This window comes from Zootoca vivipara, chromosome Z1, assembly GCF_965207765.1.
Source record: "Zootoca vivipara chromosome Z1, rZooViv2.hap1.1, whole genome shotgun sequence".
NCBI lineage: Eukaryota > Metazoa > Chordata > Lepidosauria > Squamata > Lacertidae > Zootoca > Zootoca vivipara.
In genome coordinates this window covers 16,167,777-16,180,882 of record NC_142583.1, presented here as the reverse complement: position 1 = coordinate 16,180,882, position 13,106 = coordinate 16,167,777, and the positions used below count along the sequence as shown (strand labels likewise).

Sequence of the window (13,106 nt, the reverse complement as noted above, 5' to 3'; positions counted from 1 at the left end):
AGCATAACATCTTTTTCTCCCTACTTTCACAGCAACGGTCTTGGTCACACAATGTCACACAATAGAATGTCCGAAATGGCAACACCAGCCAGGCACAGCCACAGTCTCTAAGTGCAGGTTGCAGGAGAAAGCAAGTTGTGCAAATACAAATCATGCAGAATCGCTTGTGTAACCAAATAAGGGGGGTTACGCCACACATCTCTGCCGGAGGTTTGAGAGACTGCTTGAGATTTTTCGCAGCCTGTCTTCCAATGGTAGTGTTAGATTCAAACAGACAATGTCTTTACACACAAATCTCCATTCAGTATAACTTCCTTCTACCTTATCCTGAATTCTTTAGTTGATAAACATTCATTTCATTAAAATATGCAGTTCTACAAATTTTCCAACGTTGCTGTCACAAAAACATATGAAATGGGGTTGCAGGTAGGAGGGTAAAACCCTTTAAACGTAGTTTGCTTTTAGAAGGACTCAAATGTCTCTTTTTTCCCCATTCTTGTAAGTTTCCCCAAAAACTAAAGTCTGCACAGCTACAACAGGACTTGGGGAAAAGATTATAATTGTTCAAATAAAATCTATTGTCTCTTGCGTTGTGAACTACTTAAGTACATGATTTTTTTCTTTTCTTTTCTTTTGAAGCCAGCTGAAGCATATGAAAACATTTTCTGAGCACCGTTACTGGCATTTTGTCAGTTTCCTGTGGGGGGGGGTAGCCTCATTTCTAGTATGGTGAATAGCATTCTAAAGGTTGCAGAGATGATTTTTCTGAACCAATCCTCCGCTGTCTGTTTGTACAGCCCTTTTAGGCATAAAATCAGTCTGATGCTTCTTTTGGTTTTTTTTTTGGGGGGGGGGCTGTTTCAAGGATATTTAAAAGCAGAATACTGGGTGCCTATATTTATAACAAAGTCCAGATGCAGGTAACTCTTAAGTCACCTTGACCATGGCTCTTTGCCATGCCTGCCAAACCGACGAACTCTCTTCTGCTGGGACCCCCTTGTCCCATCTTTCTCCGAACACTCTTCCTTCCTCTTTTACATTGACCGAGACATCTCCGTCCTAGCAACTGACCTTCACCAGTGACCTTTGAACCCCTTCTGGTTCCTCACTGGTCCTTGAGCCATTATTTGTTGCTGTTTAACCACTGCCTTTCTCTTCATCTTCTTTCTCAAAATGCCTTTCTTCTCTCTGGGGTGAGGATACTGGTTTGCACACCCCCTTTTTCTCTGGACTTGTTGTTGGCAGGACTTGTAAATTAAATTTCTTTTATGGCATTATGAATTTATCTATCATGAATTCTAGGGAAATCACATTTTTCCCTCCTCTTGACCATACTCCTCCCATTTATGGCCCTGTAAAGTATCCCCTCATTCAACCAGAGCATGCACTGCAAACTTTGCCACACATACCATGTATTGGACACTTTACCACACTCTACCTCCCAGTTTTTCCTTGTTTCCTAAATGTCTATTTGTCAGGGGACCTCCTCCCTACTGACTACTAACATACACATTTTCCTCCTCCCTTTGCCTCTTACCCAAAGCGCATGGTTTTCCCAGTTGACCTCTAATTAACTGAGTACTACCAACACGCTGGAGATGTGATCAGGATCTCCCTTCCCCTCATTAAAGGGGGCCAATTCCCTTCAAGGTACCTTTTCCCTTTCTACTTACCCCAGCCGGCTTTTCCTGTTCTTCCCTTCCAACCTCGGTCCTTTTGCCTCTTTGTCCAGGGCACGGAAACTCAAGGGCCACCTCTGATCCTCCGGAAAAAGTCTGCCGGTGTGCACCAGACCAGAGGCGCCGTTAGGAATCTGCGCCCTGTCCAGTGGGGCAAAAGGGGACTGCCTCTGGTTCAGGGAAATGCCCTCATCCGAGTCACGCACGGCACCAGAAATGTAAGGACACCAGAAATGTAATATGGATGATTGGCTTCCCAAATTGACCAGACGAAATCTCAGGCAGTTGTACATATTATAAAACAGATTTATTAAAACATTTATTGCAATAAATGGTGGCAGTGAGAATGAGTTTCTCATTCTGCCCGACCCATGGGCATACACAGAGTGCTTTTATACCTTTTTGACAGAGTGAAGTGAAGATCAGCCTTTCTGCAGTACTTCATCAACCAATCAAGAGAGAGCACCCCAAGATGCAAAGTCACCCGCCCAACTCTACTAGGTGGCGTTATGTACCTGGTACCTTCATACACGTGTCTATGTGGAATTTTACAGGCACAATTGTGGTTGTGCTCTACTTATAATTTGCGGTGGGCTACATCCTCTTGCTCTTGTGGTTTATGCTAGAATTTCTTAGAAGTGCTGTGTGTGGTTAGATCTTTGCATTAGATGTGCAAACATGCTGTGCCTGTTTGCTTTCTATCAGAGGCAGAGAGATTTAGAATTGAATATACAAAATGGAGTTCCTCTTGCTTTTAGGGCCTGCATGGTCTGACCAGGATTATTCTGGCCCTGGTCATTGCCACCCTATACAATAACATGAACATCCTCTAAACATTTCACCACATCTATTTTGGGCATAGCCCTTCTTCAGTTTAGTCTTGCTTACATGCCTTTATTTCTGTTCCAAACTGAAACTTTATATCGAGGCAAATATGGAAAGAGAAGACACACAAAACCTGAACAAAAGGCACTTCCCATTAAAAAAAAGTGTGCATGGCGGGATTCCTAAAAATGTGTTGCATAAAAAAGAAAAGAAAATAGAAGAGTAAAAACCAATTTGCTGAGTTACATTTACCTTTGTAGATGTTTCCTCTTGGATTTTGCAAACGCAGAAAAACGAGGAGGTAACAGTAAACTACCATAAAGCAATATTTTTTATTTAAAAAAAAATTGGTCTGGCCACCCTGTTTCACCTACCAGACAACAGGGCAGCTGGGTAGGCACTTGGTGACCTCGTGGCTCATGGAATCCATTAGATTACAAGCCATGTGGTGGTGATCCTGAAAGGATCCTGAAAGGAGTTTCACTGGCGGGGGGGCGGGTTAATATGACAACCTTACAGGATTAAAAAATTCATTCAGTAGCACCTTAAAGACCAACTAAGTTTTTATTTTGGTATGAGCTTTCGTGTGCATGCACACTTAGTCAGAGTCAGGCTTTGACAGAAATGAAGCATACGAAGCTTTAAAAATAAACAAAAAAGTTATGTGGAAAGTTTCGTATCTCGCAGTTGTTCAATGGCTACCCTCCCTGGATGCCCCCTGGCCACGAAGCAGGGCCAATGCAGGCTCTTATGTCCTCACGTGAAGCAAAACTCGACGGCAGGCTTTGGCAGGGAAATAGGGCTTCTTTCGGGATTCACGAGGGCCATGACTGGAGCGAGGCTTCTTCCCTCAGCGGCGCCGGCCGGCGTCCCCGGGCGCTCTATTTTTACGGCGACATTTTTTTAAATTGTTTTTTTTAACCTCAGACTTTCCATTTCTTGGGGGAAGCGCTGAGGCCCCGGGAATCTGACATCTCAGCTTCGCTCCCGCTATTTATAGCGGCGGGGTTGCCCCGGCCGGCTGCTGTGCGCTTCTTCCCCCCTCAGGGAAGAGGGGGGGGGGAAATATGACACCGACAGGTCAGGTCTCTCTTTCAGCCGACATCTCTGAGGGAATCCCCTTCTCGTCTTCCGACTGCAGCCCCCCCGCCTCCTGTTCCCGTTGCCGCGCTTTTGCTGAGGTAACAATTTAAACATGGGCTTGAATAACAAGACTTCTCTCCTCCGTGTGCTGGTTCGACCCCTCGAACCAGCAACTCTTAATTGCTAAACTTTTCCCCTCGGCCCAAATAAGCTTTTTGCGTAGCAGGGTCTGGAGTGCGTTTGCCAATTCTGCAGGAAACAGCAGCAGATGCTTTTAAAAAAAAATCAACATATTTATTATAGTACTGTATAATAATAAATCCTCCATGGGTTTGGCTGCCTTTTAAGGCGCTGCAAGCTTTCGTTGTAAATTTGCAGTCTAACGCAGCTGCTGCTGCTCTAGATTTTGCGATTCGGATTAATGTGCCCCCTCCACCCAATAACTGAGACGAATGCTTAGGGGGAAATTTTTCACACCTGTGAGATTTATGTACAGTACATCCTACTGCAATCACAGAGAACCTGGCAAACTTGTCAAGCAGGCATCCCCTTTTTTCTGACAGGTAAACTTCCCCCACCCCACCCCCAATATCAGATACTTGGAGGCTTTTTGTTGTGGTTAACTGTGGTAGGAGAGGAAACCAGTGGCTTTTAAAAATAATAATCTTGTTACCTGGGATGAGCAAAAACGTCTGAGGTTCAGCCCGCACCCCCAGCTCTGTGCCATTTTTAAGATGCATAATGGACACAAATCCAACAGGTGCTGTTCGCCCGCACGCCCACCCTCCAGCATGGTGATGCACTTATTATAAAATCTACTCTGGACATCTGTGTGGGGAGGAAGTGAGATATTGGGACTCAGTAGGATCAATCCCTGTATCTATACCTAAATCTGTGTGACCATAGAATTAGAGTTGGAGTAGAGGGTCTTCTTGTAGGCCGTCTAACCCAGGCATCCCCAAACTGCGGCCCTCCAGATGTTTTGGCCTACAACTCCCATGATCCCTAGCTAACAGGACCAGTGGTCAGGGAAGCTGGGAATTGTAGTCCAAAAAATCTGGAGGGCCGAAGTTTGGGGATGCCTGGTCTAGCCCAAACACCTGCTCAATGCAGGAAATCCAGAGTTAGAGTTTCCCAAACAGATGGCTGTCCAGTCTCGGCTTAAAGAACCTCCTGGGAAGGAGAACTCATCACTCCCCCTGTTATCTGGTCTCATTGCTGCTCATTAGGGTATTTCCCTAATGTCCAACCACACAATCTACCTGCCCATGTTACTCAAGTCAGTTAGATCTAGTCCTGCCCTCTGGGACAGGCTGAGGCAAGAATTTGTATGGATATCTGTGTGGGGAGGAAGTGAGATATTGGGACTCGGTAGGATCAATCCCTGAATCTATACCTAAATCTGTGTGACCATAGAATTGGAGTTGGAGTAGAGGGTCTTCTTGTAGGCCGTTTAGCCCAGACTGCGGCCCTCAGTCTTGCCTTCTTCTATGCTAAACATCTACAGATCCTTAAGCCTTCCCTTAGAGGACTTATTTTGCTGACCATCTTCACTGCCCTCCTCTGAACCCTTTCCAGTTTATTTATATCCTTAAATTGTGATGCCCAGAACTCGACACAGTACGTCAGCTGAGTTATGACTAGTGCAGGATAAAGTGGAACTACTACTTCCTGTGCGTGGAAACTTCTATTAAAGAAGACTAAATAGGCATAAGTCTTTTTTTGCAGCCACATCACACTGTTAGCTTGTGGACAGCTTATGATTGAATACAAGCCCATATCTTTTTCATATGCACTACAGCTAAACCAGTCATTCCCCATCATATACATTTGATTTTGATTAATTATATGAATTGAATGCAGATTTTTGCATTTATCTCTGTTGAATTTCATTCTGTTATATTTGACCCATCAAGGCCATTTAGAATTTTATTCCCATCTTTTAAGGTGCTCACTATATCTCCCAGTTTTGTGTAAAGTACAGTCATACCTTGGTTTAAGTACACTTCGGTTTGAGTACTTTTACTCCGCGGACCCATCTGGAACGGATTAATCCACTTTCCATTACTTTCAATGGGAAAGTTCCTTCAGCTTAAGTACGCTTCAGGTTAAGTACGGACTTCCAGAACCAATTACACTCATACTTTGGGTTAAGTACACTTCAGGTTGAGTACTCCGCGGACCCGTCTGGAATGGATTAATCCACTTTCCATTACTTGCAATGGGAAAGTTCGCTTCAGGTTAAGTACGCTTCAGTTTAAGTACTCTGCGGACCATCTGGAACGGATTAATCCACTTTCCGTTACTTTCAATGGGAAAGTTCGCTTCAGGTTAAGTACGCTTCAGGTTAAGTACAGACTTCCGGAACCAATTGTGTACTTAAACCAAGGTACCACTGTATTATAAGTATCACCTTTCCACCACCACTTCATCTAAATATTTATTAAAAGGCTGTTCAGCACAAAGTCCAGGACAGAGAACTGCAGCACCCCACTAGAAATCTTCCTCCAGTTTGATGAGGAACCACTGATGATCGCTATTGAATTTGGTTTTCCAACCAATTCTATATCACATTTAACTAGTTTGGTTATCCAGAATAGAATAGGGAACACTGCCAAATATTTGCTGAAATAAAAAAAATACATCCACAACATTCCAAAATTACTAAATTAGTAACCCAATTTTTAAAAACAGGTAAGATTAGCCTGACAATATTTATTCTTAGCAAATCTATCCTGGCTTCTACTAATCACTACATTGTCATCTAAATGCTTTCAAGTTGACTGCAGATCCCAGGGCAGGTGATTATTAATATTATTTTGGCTTTAATACTCAGACTTTGGAATAATTCCACAACATTCAGTGAAACTACTCCAGCTCAAGGATAGCCCTCCATATGCTGTTTGCCGACACCTTCTAAGTGATAAAAGACTTCCTTACTGCCAAGTGAATAAACAATGTACAGTTGCAAACTGTTATGGAAGCATAAGAAAGGATAAAAGGTTGTTATTCACTGCTTGATTTGCCAGGCCAAGTGTGGAGGAATGTGTTTCCTCTTTGGGATAAAAAGAGTGTGGGCAGCTCCAATGAGGACTGGCTACTTATTTCCCATAAAAACTATAATGGCCTCTGGGGTAGATTGCAGAAGTATTCTGATCCAGAAAGGAAAATATTTATTATTTAAAACTGGGAATGGATTGAGGTGATGTTTAAAGACATAAACTGCAGGGCTAAAAATCAACATCTTGCACAAATAACTCTTGAATTTACTTTTTATCAACTGTAGTTCAGACTTCCCTCAACAGATGGACTGGAAAAAAACACCAGACCTGGCAAAATTCCAGAACATGGTTTTATCAAATTGGAGTGATCGCATACGTTTCAGTTCTGGGAAATTTAATTTGGTTCAGTCATTCATAAGATACTCCTGCAAGAAAGAGTGCTATCAATTTGAATGGTTCCATTACAGGAGAAAACGATACTTTTAAAATAAACAAGATAGGAAAGCTTCATTCAGTCACAGAAAAGATTCCACATAGAGAATGAAGCAAAGGTACCAATGACTTCTTTGTTCCAAAGTTATTTTGGTGCATGAAGCTTTAAGACTCACATTGTCCAATTCAAAGTGTTGTTTTTAACCTACAAAACTTTATGAACCACCAAGAACTCTACAGCCTCTCCCCAGAGAAGTTTATAGAGTAGCAAAGAGAAAACAGTTTTGGGGTGGCAGCCCCCTCATTTGTTGAATGCTGTCCCCAGGGAAGTGCCCAATGAAGTGCTTAAAACCAAACTGTAGGCATTTGAGTATTAATACTGTTGTGGTTTTTATGTTCATTTAAGCAGGATTTTTGGGTGATCAATCTTGTGCTGTACGTGGAGAGGATAATTTCATTTATTAATTATTATTAGTGCCTAATTAACTTGTTATTGCTAATTTTAAATGCTACATTTCTATCATTTACATTTGTATAGTCTGTATTCTTGTACACCACTTTGAAACTTTTGTAGAAAGAAGCAAGTAAAATAATATGTTGGCAGCTCCTCTATATTGGGAAGTCACATAGATATGGGATGCAAATAAGAAGGTATCCCTTTATCTCCTCTTACCCCTAATTATTAACATATATTCATGGGGAAAATCAGTTATACAAGTACTGCTGCTGCTACCATAAACATTATAGCGTCTGAATCTGTTATGCGTGCTATGCAGTGGACCTCAGACGGACCAAAAGTATCGTTGCACACCACCCCAATCTCTGAGCAGTTAGTGAGAGATTCCGGGGTTCCAGGCACTCAGGGTTGGTGTTTCCTTTTGTGAATGAGGCACAGCAGTGACTGTGGTCTCTGTATTTTACAGTTCATTTACACATATATACAACCTGAGCCAATGATGGAGGGGTTGACAACATTAACACCAAAAGGGTCTTGGTCCTCCCACAGCTGCAACCTTGGATTCAAGCAGAAATCAGCCGATATTCTCTCTGCCTTTCCAGCCTGCAGCTTTTTCTTCCAGGTCATATATCACAGCAAACTCTACCCTCCAACTCAGGCTTTGTCCTTCTAACTAAAAGTTGAAGAAGGGCCCCTACCCAATTGCCATCTGGCACAGAGCCCCCTTTCCTCTGTTCTCTCAATGGCTGGATCACCCAGGCAATTATCTCATCAGGAAGCTAGCCTGGGTTGATTAGCTTTTAACACTTGCTAGGATCATAGGAGTCTGGCACCCACAAACTCATAACACTATTTAGATTTGATGAAGATTCATTTGTCACTGAAGTTGGTTGGACCAGATTGTTTGAAGAGTTGTGGATCCAAGCATTATTTGGGTATCTGAAGAAACCACTTGTTTGTATGAGGACCTAAAACTTCAGTCAAATGCAGGAAAGTGGCAGTATATATGTGGTCTGAGCATACTTTCTGTGCAAGCTTATACTTGTCTCCTCAAAAGAAAATGCAGTTACACTCAGTGGAACTTCTGTAACTGAATAGGATTTCTCCCTTACTTAAGTGCAAACCTCACCAAACTTGGTGGAACTTGCTTCTGAAGAAGCCTGCATTGTACCATATTTCTTTAAGGTCCTTTGTGGTTCAGGAATGTTTTTAAGCATTGCTGTTAGAGTGTTCTGTGATTGGAAGCAGTTAAATGTCAAAATCAGGTGGTGATTTGCAGGTCCTTTCCAACCTATGATGTTTAAGGTATTGATCGGGAACTACCGGTATCTGTTGCCAACTTAATTGGACATAAGCGGCTGGGTGAAAACAAGCACTAACAAACTCACCCATTTTCCGCTTTAGTTTGTTTTGCTACGTGCAACTGTTCACCTCTTAGGAAATTAGGAATTACTCTTGTTGCTGACTCTCTATTGGAAAGAGAGAAGAAAAAGCGGACTGACATAAGACTTACATAAATCACTTTGTATTCTGAAGGCGCTACGGAAATAGGGAACACGATAACCCCTTTTTCTGTGCTTTGTTAAACCCTGGAGCCACGCTCACTGCGGGTGAAGGTTTTTGGAGAGAAAAGGCTGGTTTTGGAAATACAACGCTACAAAAGAAAAGCCAAGTATCTCAGCGGATCAGTCCTCCCGAAGAATTAAGTGAATTGGAGAGGGAGAACGAGCAAAAACTAACTCAGATGACAGATCAGTTTTGTTCTGATCTCTTTGTCCCACTGAAGAAAGGAAGAGTCCAGACACCACGGCTCCTGTCTACAACCTGCAAACTAGTAAACAAAATTCTCCTTAAAACCCGTTCTGCTTTCCCAAGGCAGTCCCAGCAGCTCCCGCTCAACCCAGGGCGCAACGCGCAAACCTGTTGCAAGCGCTACTTTGTCCAGAGACTTCACCGTGACACAGTAAAAATCAGTTTGTTTCGCATTTCCCCCCGCGCTTTTCCCAGACCAGACTATCCATGCTTGCGACTGCTGTAGCAGGACAGACGTACCTAGGGACCGCAGCTTTCCAACAGCGACCTGCTTATTGACTAATAACTGGACCTCCTGGTGGCTTGCTGGTTTCAGCGCCACCAGAAGACGCGCGGCCACTTGCCTCCCCACAAGAAGCGAAAGGACGGAGGGAGTCGGGAACCAATCGCGGCTTCTAGCCGGCTACACACTGCCCCGTGTCATTCCTGTACGCTTAAACGCGCCCCAAAGGCCCCCACCCGTGTGCTTGAGTGTGTTTAAATGGCCAGGCAGACGCACGAACTAGGGATAAGTACAAGACGACGCAGCGAAACCACTTCCCCGGTTAGGCGACCGATTAATATTTGTTTAGTTTGCAAGAGTTTGGCGTTTATTCCTAGAGTCAAGATAAATAATGTCTCCAGCAAGTGGCACGGTAACCTCTCGCTTCAAATTAGAGATTGGGATTGGTTAGAACAACAGAGGAAGCGCGTTTCTAGGCAAATGACTCCCATGGAAAATCGCTTTCTACCTCCTCCTCTCACGGGCCTATTCCAAACATTACCGGGCGGCAAACTCCGGCTTCCTGCGAGCGTCCACTTTGCAGGGAGCTGCGTCCAATCTTTGTGAGAGTTCGTAGTACACGCAGTCAACGTTGCATTCACACTTTAATCTTTAAACGCGCGCTTCAATTGGACCGTGTGAAAGCGCAAAAGGTCATCTTTATTTAATCTGGAACAAGTCCCGCTTCTATAATCTACAATCCCCACACCCGATTAAAAACTCCACTCTGGGCATAATTAAGAAAGAGTGGAGGAAATCTACCGTTACGTGTTGACCCTACCTGGGGTCAAAGCGGCTTCAAAGGTGCGAGAAACTACCCGCGATGTTTAAAAAGAGAAAGACGCAAATTAGTGGTAGTAGCTTCAGGCTCGGATCTACCGGAAGAGCTTTTCCATCAGCTGCAGCGTACGCGCTTCAGCAGAGCGCGCGAGGCTGCCATCCTAGCATTTTTCTAGAAGGGTTTTCCTTCCCCGGCTGCCTGTCTCTATCTACAGCATTAGGCTCGGGCTGCGCCAAGTGGCCAAAGGTCGCCGCTGGAGGCTGGAGCCGCGTTCGTCTTACCCGCTGATTGCCAAGGACCTGCCGGTAGCGCTCTTCTTCCGGAGGGAGCGGCTGCAGCGCCAACATGCTCCGGCTCCTTCGCCACCTTCCTTGGCTATGGGTCTCTCGGCGCCTTGGCTGCAAAGCACACCGTCACGGCTGCGGAGTGCCCCCACGGTAGGTAGGTAGGCAGGCAGGCAGGCTCCTTCCGAGTGGGGGTGGCTCGGCATTTTGTCCGTTAAGAAATCCACACCCAACCCCTCCCCATGATGATCAGAATCAACTCCAGGAGAAAGCCACCCATCGCCCCCGCCCGCCCCTTCTCTTTCGACAAGGCAGCCAGCTTCGGAGGAAGAGGAGAGCCCGGGGAACCTGTGCCAAGGGCGGAACGGATGAGAAAGGGCGTGCGGAGATGGAGAACTCGAAGCCACCTCGTCTTCAGGACGCGTACCCACCCGCACCCCAAAAGAGACCCCGCGAAATGAGAGCAGGAGACTGTCACATGTCAGCCTTAAAGGCGACGTGGCTCTCGCTACCTCTGTCCCTCGCACCTTTGTCGCGTACCTGCTGCCTTGGTCGTCTTCAGTCGCCAAGTCGAAGCACCGACGCCAGGAAAGCAGGAGTTTCGCTCCTGTCGAGAGCTAGGCAGGCTACTCCTTCGTCCACCGGCGACCCTGCGGAAAGAGACGACTCTTTCCTCAATACCCTCCTGCCCAGCAGCACCCCCTTCTCCTTATGAAACAGTATTAAGTTGTACTTAGTACGAGTTGGACGTGGCGAGGCTTATATAAATCTCTTTCAACAAAAGTTTTCTTTCTTTCTAAAAGCCAGCTCCGGTGGTGGAATGCTGTTGGCTCCGATTTTAGCTGCAGCAGAGAAAAATACTCTGAACGCAGGTACTGTAGTGGATAGACCTCACGGACCATAAGGAGATGAACTACAAAGTGAGGCCTGTTCACGGGACTGTTCGTGGTTTTTGGTTGTCGCTTTTAAAGTTCTCAGTAGGTTCCTAACAATCGCATAAAATCCACACCTTTTCTTGCTCAGACCAACAAGGCTACCTACCTGTAACTGTGACACACTTTTGTAAGAGCTGGGAGCACATTTTGGACCACACAGCTTTCTTCCCCACAGTAAATTCTTTGCTATTGGGGTTGCTGTGTGGAATAGGTCTAAGATACTTACTGGTAGGAGTTAGTGCCTGCACATAATACTAACTTAGTTCAAATGGGATTAAAACAGTGACTGACAACCTATTTGACAGACGTACCACAAATTAAATCCAAAGTTTAGCATGAGTATGCATTTGTTTAAGGTATTTGTATGCCACCCTTCATAATATTTAGGCCACAGTTATATTGGCACATTTCAAAACAAAACAAAATAGGCCACTTAAAAGTCACAAACAAATAATGAACAGTACAAACTGAAACGGCAACTGAAGCAAAAATAAATGCCAGTGTCTTAAAATATAGTGCAGTGGGCACTAGGTGAGTCTCATTCAGGATAAAGTTATGCAACCACAGTGCCACAGATGAGCAAGACTTGTTCGTTGCTGCCTTCTTAGCCTATGACAATGGTGGTGGTACTGCGTCCCAGTGGAAGATCTTAGTGCTTGGGTTATTTGTGTATATGTGAAAGACCTTATGTAGCTCCCTATGCTTTGGGAATGTTTTGCCTTTTGTCTACAGAATTAGGCAGCAAGTACCAATGAAATGCTGGATAGGCAGGCAGAAGTATCGGTCCAAATCTCTCACGACTAGCACCCTCTTGCAAGTGAGATGACTTTTCAGAAACATCACTATGAACTAGCTACACAGAGTGACAATAATACAGAAAGTATGCAGGCCAAAGGCACATACGACAACTGTTTCAACCTTTTATGTGCGCAACTGTGCACGTGTGCATCATACCGAACCCAGAAGTGACCCAGAAACGTCACAAAAAGAGGCGGAATGGAGTGTTTGCAGGCTTTTTCAATGGAGTTTCAAATTCACATGATTTCACTTAAACACGCGATGCCTTGGAACGTAACCCCTGTGAAAATTGTGGGTTGCCTGTATTGCAATGTAATCTTGAATATATCTAAGAGTGAAAATTTGAACATTGTAACCATAGGAGACAACTCCTAGGGGCCAAGGGGTATTTACCCCCCCCCATAAAACATTTGAGGGGGTGGAGGTAGGGGGGTACGAAGTGAGGGGGGCGGGCTGCCCCAGGTCCCACGGGTGTGTGTGACAAGATGGCCCCTCCCTCCCCCCAGCTGTAGAGCGGCCGGGGGCGTGCACAGTCAGTATGGGCGCCAAGTGCGCACGTGCGGCATCCCATATGGTCGCCACGTGTGCGCAGTCCGAACAGACGTTGTGTGTGCGTCACCGGGTGGTTTGCCCTGCCCCTCAGCGTCCCGCCCCGGGGGCTGGAGAGGATTCCTCCACCACTGGGCAGAGGCCCCCAAAGTTGTAGGGCATTGCCATTCAAATCGTGTCCATGCACCACATCATGTGATCCAATTA

General features: G+C 45.0%; 1 protein-coding gene across 3 annotated transcripts in view; it reads right to left on the bottom strand.

The window, feature by feature from the left end:
* CORIN (corin, serine peptidase) overlaps positions 1-13,106 on the bottom strand; it is a 142,690-nt gene that overhangs the window by 125,868 nt on the left and 3,716 nt on the right. The window contains exon 2 of one of the 3 annotated variants that reach the window (XM_088660908.1): positions 11,158-11,267. Coding sequence is in view for 1 of the 3 variants with exons in the window: in XM_035112248.3 (XP_034968139.3) it covers positions 10,615-10,680 (66 nt within the window). In the remaining 2 variants the exon portion in view is untranslated. Of the gene's footprint in view, positions 1-9,530; positions 9,703-10,614; positions 11,081-11,157; positions 11,268-13,106 lie in introns of those variants that run through there. The other 2 variants (XM_035112248.3, XM_088660909.1) reach the window with 2 other exon arrangements.